The sequence below is a fragment of the Calypte anna genome, chromosome 8 (genome assembly GCF_003957555.1).
Source record: "Calypte anna isolate BGI_N300 chromosome 8, bCalAnn1_v1.p, whole genome shotgun sequence".
Classification (NCBI taxonomy): Eukaryota; Metazoa; Chordata; class Aves; order Apodiformes; family Trochilidae; genus Calypte; species Calypte anna.
Window position 1 is genome coordinate 25,662,079 of NC_044254.1, and position 10,477 is coordinate 25,672,555.

Below are 10,477 nucleotides of genomic sequence, written 5' to 3' on the forward strand. Positions count from 1 at the left end.
GCAAAATTCTCACCTGGGGTGGACAAGATTCTGCAGCACTAATAAATTAGATTTTAAATCACATATCTGTCTTGAAAAAGTAATCACAGCCCAGAGAGCAGCTGCCAAAAAGATCCCTTCTGGTTCTGCAAGTACAGGACTCTGCTCCTGCTGCCATGGAAACGGAGTCCCTGAGTGCTCTGGTCCTGGTACAGTGCCACACATGCTCTCAAGTATTTAATAAATATTAATATTGCATAAAATAATACTGATGTACCAGAAAAGAACAGCTAAAAAATATGGCAATAAAATTCACTTTACATGCCTGCAGCCCAAAGATTACCCGCCTTACTCTAAGCCAACTATAAATCCTCCTCTCTCCTAGTTTCTAACATTCATTCTTGGCATTAAGTGTAAGGTTAAACTGACTGCCAGGCCTTAGCTTAGACTGAGAAAAGCCAGGAAACCTGGAGGGAAAACTGAAAAACTTCCACCAGTCCAACAGGTACCACTGCAGTAAGCAATATGGTTGAGAGTATTGAGCATTGGTGGGCAGGAGACCCATTTGTGTTCTTGACTCTGCTGCTGACTCCTTGTACAACCACAAATCACTTGGGGACAGCTGCTACCTGCAGAAGTCCTGCAACACCCTTCACTCATCTCTTCTGAGGAACAAGGCATGGGGCTGCCAGATCAGCCTCAGCCCTGGGAAAAAGATCACTGTCCTTGCCATGAGCAGAAATAAAACCTATCAGGGCACCATTATTAGGGCAAGACACAGAGCATATCCCACCCTGACAGACCATCAGAGATAGAGGCTCACATCCCTACTTTAAAAATCTTCTGGTTTTTCTTAGGTTAAAATCTGACTTTTGAAAAGATATCAATTTATATGGGTTTATTTTTATTTTTCAACTAGCTTACAGCATTACTGTAACTTTTAAAGGCTAATCAGCTCGTTATCTCTTGTATTTCAGCCAGAATTTTTCACAGAGCAGAAAATCTGCATTAATTTTATCACATGGCCTTCTACCCCCTTCCCTTTCCTCGTGGCTATCTTAATATTAATAATTTTAACAGGAAATAGAGAGTTAGGAAAACTCCAGTCGGCATTTTTCAACACTTCCCACACATGTACCATAAAATAGCAAAGTCTCCCCTTTGGCTAGAACCAGCTGCCTGCACTGGGAGCAGAGCACACTGGAGCAGGCAGCCTGCTTTTCTACCCAGGACTTGCCCCCACATAAGAAAAAAAAGCAGCAGCACAAATCTTCATCCCTGTCACTCAAGCTCAGCTTCCTGATTTGTTTTCCTGGGCAAAGCAAAGAAAGAAAAATCGATATATTATGGGATTTTATAAGACATGTAATGACAAAGAATTGCAGAGCTGAGCAGTAACGTGCTTTGGGAGCATCTTTGGAATTACCAGAGAAAACCTGCAGGCAAATGGGAAAGTTGTAGAGAGGAAAAGGCCATCACAGAAGCAGAAGTACAAGGACCAGGAGAATGTCATGTCAAATCAAATCTACCACTGACACATCTCTAATACAACATCACAGCCTCTGAGGCACACCAGAGACATGGTACATTTGCCAGTAAATTTGAAAAAGTGCATTAAAAAAGGTAGCAGAAACAAAAGCTGGATGTCTGCTCTATTAGAAGCAGTTAAGACAATCAATAGTTGTCAGACATTTTCAGGCCTTACAGAGTATTTAATGGCCCTTTAAGTAGACAATGGAGTCAAGAAAAGTCATTATTTCCAGCACTGGGAATCTCTCAGTCTAGGTATGTCAGATAAATGCCTTCACCAACACATTACAATTGTTTCCCTCAGTCTCATAATTATATCTTGCTCATCTCTAAATATTTTCTGATTAATATTCAATTATCCTAAGTATCTTTTACTCTAACATCAACCAATAATCACCTCAAACAGGTGCCAGGTCTATAATAGTGCAGACAAAAGAAAACTGGTATACATTGACTTTTTAAAAAACTTTTTATTCATTAAATGGCTCAGGATGAAGCTTGCCTACCTTGGCTCAAAACTTATATTTTTATATCCTCTGAGCTCTTGGACAAACAAACCAAATCACTGTTGGCTTTGACTGCACTTTCATCATTTCTTCTTGAGCTGAATCATTCTTTTCAATCTTCCCATTCTCCTTGACCTCAGCAGAGCTTTTCAGATCCCAGCTTATTCCTGTATCTAGAGCAACACAAGTGCTTTCTTGCCATAGCACAGCAGCCCTCCACAAAATCAAGTTCTCTTCCCTTTGAAGCCATAATGCCCCCAGTGGGTATCCCACACACCGCAGTTCCTTCTTCTGTCTTCTCAGTGGTCCTGTTCCCCTTCTCCCTCTCTCTCTCCTTCCCAGACCCTGAGCAGGAGTGACAGAAAAACACCACATCCTGGGAAGTAGTTTGTACCCAGAGCAATCCTCAAGCAAATGTACCAGGACATGGGGAAATGGAGAAGGGCATTTTAACCACCTGTACTCAGCACTTGATTTTCTACATAAAGGATGCAGCACAGGGAACCAACCCCCAAATATGCAAGTTAGTTTTCTCAGAACAGACAATGAGAATGTAATTGAAAGAAAGGATAAGCAAATATCTTCACTGTGGAAGACAAAAGAACATAACACTGGTTTTAAGCCTAGCTTGCACATCAGCAGAGTACAGACCAGGAGAGACTGGCAACAGCCCTGCCTCTCTGCAGCTCTCTTTTTTTACTGCTTCCAGATTTGGGATGAGCACCCAAGCTGGTCACACAACTCAGTTAAGCTGTCACTGAGCATCAAGAGCATATGACCATGCATGTGCCAAGGACACCTAAAACTCTGTGCTTGGTGGTGTGCCCGTGTCAAAGGCACACAGGCATCTCCAGAGAAACACAGAGCTGTCACTCTGCACAGAGAATAATGTCTCAACATTGAGCATGAATTAAAACTGGAGCAACAGATAACAGAGGACAAAAAAGTCACAGGCAATATGTGGGAATTGTGAGTGCCTCCTCCCTCTCTTTCTCCCCACACCTGCAAGCATGGCACACCACTACATTCCTGCCTTTCAAAGCTATTCAGCTTTATTCCAATGATGCATTTGACTCTTCACTGGAGCCAGATTTTAGTTCTCAAATAGGCTTTTGATAGATTTTTAGTCCCACATTCCAGCTCCAGTAAAATCTGAACTGAAAAGCAAGGAAAATATCAGGCTGCTTCCTTGGCTTTCCCATAGGCAGCAGGAGTCAAACTCTGCACATCCTCTGTGCTCAAAGCCAGCAGAACAGGACCTCCCAATAGCAAGGGAAGTGTGTTTCAGCTACACAATCAGGTACTGTGTCCCCAAGACAGGACAAGGGCTGAGGTAAGGGGAAGTCTGCTGATGCTGTGTCTACTCCAAATTCTGGAGGTGTTTGAACAGCCTTTGAAACAGTAATTCCTTTCAGACTGCATCTCATACCTGAAGCAGCCTCAGTCCTGCCCAGTATAAAATCTCCCTATGAACAGTACTCACCAGAAAGCAACAACACAGACAGGATCCAAATACAAACATGGAAAATGAAGCTTTAAAAGAGAAGCAGTAATTCTGCATTTGGCTGTGTCCCCCTGCAGGCAAGCATTACAAAGCTGAAGTGGTTTTACAGCTTGTGTTTCATTTTCATCAGTCTCCTTTATCCTACTTGCAGCAGAAAAATGAAATTGTATCAAATACTATTATCAAACTAAGAGCTCTTTTGTGTGTGTGTGTGTGTGTGTGTCAAATATATTGTGTCTGGCTGCAATTTGCAAGTTCTCCCTTGTTCTCTACTGCTTGCAGTGGTGAGCAACTTGCAAAAAGTCTCCAAAAGCCTCTTGCCCAGGAAAGTGGTTCCAGGATTTTCCAGTCTGGGCACACAGCCTGGGGGCCCTGAGGCCAACCTGGCCCTGCAATGTCCACCTATGCTGAGGGAGATGTAGAACAAAACCCAGGATCCCTCAGTCTGAGTATCTCAGCAAGGAGAGATCCTCTGCCAAAACACTTGGCCTCAGAAAATGATGGACGTTTTTCCCACTGTAAAAGTAAAAAAGCTGTTTTATAATGCTGCTGCAATACCATTAAGGGAAAACCTCAATGACTGCAGCCATTCTCTCAAATAGCTTATAAAATTCAATCTTGACTTTCCAGAGTAGAAAAAGCATGACTTGCTTATACAGGGAAGGGGTAAAATACCTATAAAAAAATAATTTTGAAAACTACCCTGGAGCCCTGTCCTCACTGTGTGGTTCACACAGAGTATGGATCATACAGAGCAAGTTGTAAATTGTGACTGGGTTTTTGTCTTGTCAGAGCTACACAGGTTGGATGGAGCTCAAGCAAAGAATTTTCCATAAAGAAGAGTCAATAGTCTTATACAGATATAAGATCTGCAGTAGCTGCCCAAGATTTCAAATTCCACAGCTTAAGACTTGATTTCCCCAGCAGTCCAAACACCATTACTTGCACTATTTTTCCCTTGGGAATTTAGCTTCCTACTAGTTTACACACAGGAACATTTTAAGGAACTTTTCTACTCCTTTTTTTCTTTTCTGTAAGATTCTATGACTTTCTAAAACAGAAGAGGAAAAAGGTATCTTCATATTTAAGCAATTTGTATAGAGTTTTATGTATTTCAACCATGTACACAAAGTAGTATCTCCTCCTTCTCTCTTTTTAACACTTCCCAAGCCACATGCCCACAGTCTACTTTCATTCTCAGAGCTTCCTTTGCTACAGTTCCTTGCTACCAAGATTTGTTTCCTTTTACTTCTTGTAAGCCAATAACTATCTTCACACTTACTTGCTACCTATATCCATTTGCTTCTTGTACTTTTCACCAACTTTCTGCAATCCCTATTTTCCTCCTCTTCCCTAAATCTTTAGCATTATTTCTTATACTGAGGAAATACTTTTTTATGGTGGCCGTTTGATTGTTTTAAATGATCAGCATTACTAAAATGACTTGGTAACAGTAAAATATGCAACATGAAATAGGCACCATATACAGGACTGGTGTAAATGATGATGACCAAAGAGGCAGGAAGTCCCCAGTCCAAAGATGATGCTTTGAGTATGCCAAATTGTGAAGATAATTTAAATTGAACTAAAGTGATATACAGAATCTGATCTGTATTACAATGGCTGCCTTCAAAACCAACCAATGTATGGTATTTCAAACAGTGAGAGAAAAAAATCCCAGTTCTCTGGGATTCTACACTGTCTGCTGTCACTAGTGAACCATGTTGGCCAGTGAGCTCAAATTCTGCCTTTGTCAGAACATTCATTAAAGTTAAAAAATTGTATAAAATCAAACAGCTTTTTTTCCTTAAAGAAGGAAACTGAACTGGATTCCTTTCATTTCATCCATTTCCTGCAAGTAAAAGCTCAAAAGTCAATTGCCACATACCAAGAATTTGGCCCTATGATACCCAAGATTTAGCAGCCCAAGATAATTTTAACACACCTTACAAACCAATACTGAGTGATCTGATCTGTGTCAGAGCCCACATCATTACTTTCCATGCTTCAGTTCCTTCATTCCTCATATTCACTCACACATCAGTCCTGTGGCAGATAACTTGAACTACCAACCACAACAGAAGAGAATTGCTGAAAGGAAAGCAAATTCCAAAGATACAGGATGATTACTGAGATGTTCTCTTTAGAATCTACAACTCCTTTTTAAAAAGCACAGGTTACACCAGGGGAAAAAAACAAAAACATGCAAACAGACAAAGAAAAGAAAAAAAAACCAACTCAGAACCCAGCAACTTCAGTTTTTATGAAAAGACAGCTTCTAGTAGAAAGCACATGGAGTGCTACTGCCAGGCCATGGAGTCCCTGTTTTTTGTTATCTCCTCCCAGAACTGTTTAAGATACTCTTGCTTACAAATTCTTCCAATGTATATAGACTATCTACCACAAGGACAAGGTTGTTTTATAAACCAGTTCTTAACACAGATGAAGATCTCCTCTCTTTTCAACAAGGGAGGACATGTACAAGCAGCAATGAACTATTACAAATATCTAACAGCTCTGGAAAAAGAATTAGCAAGTAATTACAGAGGTTATCAGGGTCTGTATCAATATTCCTTACCAGCAAGCTACCTGCATTTTCTTCTCCCTTTCCATCACCACTCCATCATGCCAAGTTTTCCAGAAGAGTTCTTTGCATCACATGTGTTCATGAAACAGATTTAAATAAATGTTCTCTTTACTATTTATTTTTTAATTTACATATCACTAGTGGTAAGAGTTGTGGTAGCTGGAAGCAAAACCACAAAGAATGTTTTCTTTCACCCAGAGAGCATAACTCTAAACTTAATTACATGTGCTGAAAAGCAATATGCATTTTTAAAAGAAATGCTTTAAAAAGTGTTCAGAAACAATGTGAGAAAAATGCATGTGAAAAATTCAATTCCAGTGTCTTTCAGACTGATTAGAGAAGCACCTGCAAAGCGTGCATGTGTGTGTGTGTGTATATATATATATATATATATATATATGAACTAAATTAACAGCCCATGAATAAGTTTTGTATTATGGTCCTCAAACAATAATGAGTGCCAAGCTCAGGTTCCTGATGTCTCCACATGCAAAATTTCTCTTTCCTAAGATCTCTCAAAAGCCACCATCCGACTATGATCTAACTATTGTATTTTTACCACCTCCAAACCTAGCAACTGCAAAAATCCTCTGAAACAAAATGAAAGCAGATGCAGTTATCTAACTATTTTAAGACAGCACAGTTCACAAAGATCTGATATTCAACAGGATGTTGATACACACTCCCTTTTCTGACACAGTGCCTGGATGTCAGATCACAAGGAAAAGGCAAAGATCAAAAAGCAGCCCAGATACTGACCCACTTGCTCATGCTAGGCAAGGAGCTTAAGCCACAAATGGACTCTTGATTACGGAGTGTAGGGTGTTCCTTAGAATGTTACTCCAGCCAGAATCCCAGCTTCTAAGACACCAATTCCCAAAGCACAACCCTGCAGCTCATCAAGCCTTTGTACAACAGTGCACAGAAGGACTTTTAAACAGAAGGCTTCAAGAATACCATCAGCCTGCTCAGAGACTGCCACCACTTGCACAGATTAGTGTCTCACTCTGGAAATTCATACACTGCTGAGGAATCTTGCCCAGTTATGACTACACAAGCCCAAGTTTGTTTTCAGTCAGCCAAGGCTTTCCTGAATCTTTGGGAATGTGAAACATTCAAAATCTTAAGTTGCCTCACACTAGTATCAATATAATTCCTGCATAACCATTTCTGTAACTGAGTGAAGTAATGCTGCTAACTTCCCAGATCATAAACCTAGGCTGATAAAAAGCCTATCAAGTCATCTGAATACAAAAGCACCAGAAATAAATGTTATGTCTATGTAACATCAAGAACATTAAGTTTCCCATGAACAGGAATCTGTGCTCTCCTTCAGCTCCTCAGAATTCACCCTGAGCACCATCTGACACAGATTTATTGGTGAAACTGTGAGGAGGATAGATGCATACTGAAAAACACATAACCAGTGACTCTTCTTGATATATCCCCTAGGTCTATGAATTTTCAGGAGTTCATTCAGTGAATTATCACCTGATGCACAATTCTCCTACAGAGACAAGTTAAGAGACATGGTGCTTGCTACAATATTTACAACTTAAAACTCCAAACTAAAGATCGTTCTCTTTAAGACTTAAGTTCCATAACTTCTTTGATAGATGCTTCTTACACTCCATGACTGAGACAAATTCTCCTAGGCTCTCAGGAGCTACAAGCAAAACAACAGGTGACAACAGCACAACCCTACAAACTCCCCGAAGTTTCCTGGGTGCCACTTACAGGCACTAGAGCCACAACACAGGAGAAGGCAAGACTGCCATTTCCCCAGGACTGAAAGCATCTATCTTCTTCCTCTCTCCTCCATTACACCACCAGGGAACCATCACTGTCCTGTGTCCAAGCTCATCTCCCATCCCCTCACCCTGACTGCACCCATGGATTGAAACACAAAGCTCACACCAACCCCACATCTTGTGGCGATGCTTAGAAGGCAGCAGCCTATCACACCAGCACCTGCCCACGGGATCAAACACCTTCCAGCTCCCCTGAGGACAGATGGACGGACACACGCACACACACATATATACACACACGCACACACACACCGCCCATCCCTTTAGACACTCGGAAGCTGAGACGCTGCCGGAGGCGAGGGCGGAACCTCATGCCGGGCAAGGAACTGCCAGACGAACGCTGCCGACCGACCGACCCGCGCTGCCCGCGTTCCCCTTCGGGTGTCCCGGGCCGATCCAGCCGGTCCGCTGCCGGCAGCGCGGAGCCGCCACCCCGCGGTGCGGAGCGGAGCGGGCCCGGCCGCCGCGTCACGGATCTGCTGCTCCCGGCAGCCAATCGGCGCCGGAGCCGGGGCCGGCGCGACTTCATTCATTCATTAAAAAAAAAAAAAAAAGAGAAAAAAAGAAAAAAAAATAGAAAAAAAGGAAAAGGCGCAGCGCAGCTGGGACCCGCGCCCCGCCAAGCTCGGTGCGGCCAGGGCCCCGGCTCCGGCTCCCCCAGCTCCGCCGTGCCCCGGATCCGACACTCACGGCAATCCGCCTCGTCGCTGTTATCCGAGCAGTCATCGTCCTCGTCGCATTTCCAGATGGCGGGGATGCATCGCTCGTTCCGGCACTGGAACTGGTCCTCCGGGCACTCCTTGACGGCGCCTGCGGGACACGGGACCGCGCTTGGGTCAGAGGGGCGCGTTCCCGCAGCGGGGACATCCCGGAGCCCCCTCCCCGCCCGGTCCCGGTCCATGCACAAGCCGGGCAGGGCGCAGGGAGCCGCCGACGGAGGGTGAGGGGTGCGGCTGGGCTGGCCGGAGCAGAGAGGGTCGGTGCGGGGCTGGGGGAAACGCGCCTCCGCGGGGAGGACGGCGGCGATCGCGAACCTGCTTTGTGCAGGGATAAAAGGGACCATTCCCGTGCTTCCCCGCATTGTTTTAAAGACAGGGGAGACAGGAGCCTGGGAAGAGATGATGGTTAAACCCGAAGTGCAAAAGACAAAAGAAAAATCACACAGCACACCGATGCTGGCAACTCCTGCGCGCCCGCCACCGGGGCAAACGCACAAGATACCTGCGGGGATAACGGGCACCGGCGCCGTCCCGAGGAAAGGGAACTGACCCAACTAAAGTTGAGGGCGGGGAGGGGGAGACGGAGCAAATCTGCTTGGCAGACACCGTACAGCGCTGCTCTGATGAGGCACAAATCTCCTCAGAAAGGGATTAAAGGTGGCAGCTCCTGTCACCAGCGCTCGGCTTCCATTCACCCGCGTGCCCGGCCCCCGCACCTCGCGAGCCCGACCCTCGCGTGGGGAGCACCAGGGCGAGTGGGTGCCCGGACAGGCAGGACAGGACGCTCGCCCCTTTCCCGGGAGCACCGAGGCGAGGAGTGCACTTGCGGCTGCCGGAGAGCAGGAGAGCCGCCGGGCCTCTCCGTTCCCTGCCGTTCCGTTCCGGACCCACCTTTTCCGAGGTGCAGCTGGAGCAGCAGGAGCTGGAGCAGCAGGAGCCGGGCGAGCGCTGGCCGGCACATGGTGCTCGCTCCCTCGGTGGCAGCGCGTGTGCGGGGTGCGCGCCGCCCGCGCACCGCTCGCCGCCCCGCGCCGCCTGCGCCCGGCGCCGCCCCCCGCCCCGCCGCGCGCCGCCGCCGCGCCGTGACGCGCCCCGCTGGGCGGGCCCGGGAGCCGCTGACAGCGCGGGGAGCGGCCCCAACCCCCGCCGCCCCGCAACCCTGCCGGGGCCCGCTCCTCAGGGAGACCTGCGGGGAGCTCCCCTCGGAGCGAACGGGAGCCGCGGGGAACCCCGCAGCGCTCGGAAAGGCGTTCCCAGGCCTGTCTGCGGAGGCCCGGGCGGCTCGGCTCACCTGCTACGCCGCGGACCGAGTCCCGCCAGGGCTGCGAGGCAGCGGCGAAAAGGTCCCGCTGGGAGAGCGGAGGAGACCCGGGCTCCCCTGCGGGAACCCTGGAGCGGTGGCGGGGAAGGAGGAGCCTGCGCTGCCCGGAACCCCGCACACCGGGATCGGGCTCCCCAGTGCTGAGCCTCCCTCCTTATGGCGGTGACAGTGCCAGGCTCGCTCATGATCTTAATTTTCCTAAATCAATTAAACGCGAGGACTCATTTAAATGGCCTGGAGGCACAGCTGGTGTGCTCTCCTCATTACTGAGGGGTTTCATGCGGGCCACGCTGCTGTGGTCATCTCCACTTAATTAATTGTCTTCAAATTAGTGCAGCAAGGCCGAGGAGTGCCAAAGGTGGTGACCTCCTGCTGCGGGACCCGCTCGCCCTCGCTACTGCTCAAACTCGAGGGGGTTGATCAGGAACTGCTAAAAAAAAAACTTGTACAAGCCCTGGGGGCCGTGTTTATCGCTCTGCTGATGAAAAAGCGATTCCCTGTCCTTAATTAACGCTGCAGC

The 10,477-nt window shown here is 46.7% G+C and overlaps 1 protein-coding gene across 2 annotated transcripts in view; it reads right to left on the reverse strand.

Annotated features, from left to right (window-relative positions):
- Positions 1-9,615, reverse strand: part of LRP8 (LDL receptor related protein 8) — a 171,690-nt gene extending 162,075 nt beyond the window's left edge. Inside the window, exons 1-2 of one of the 2 annotated variants that reach the window (XM_030455482.1) lie at positions 9,528-9,615; positions 8,608-8,727 (exon numbers count right to left, since the gene is read on the reverse strand). In XM_030455482.1, coding sequence (XP_030311342.1) covers positions 8,608-8,727; positions 9,528-9,597 — 190 coding nt within the window. In that variant the 5' untranslated portion in view covers positions 9,598-9,615. The remainder of the gene's footprint in view (positions 1-8,607; positions 8,728-9,527) is intronic. The other variant, XM_030455484.1, reaches the window with a different exon arrangement.
- Positions 9,616-10,477: the final 862 nt, after the last annotated feature.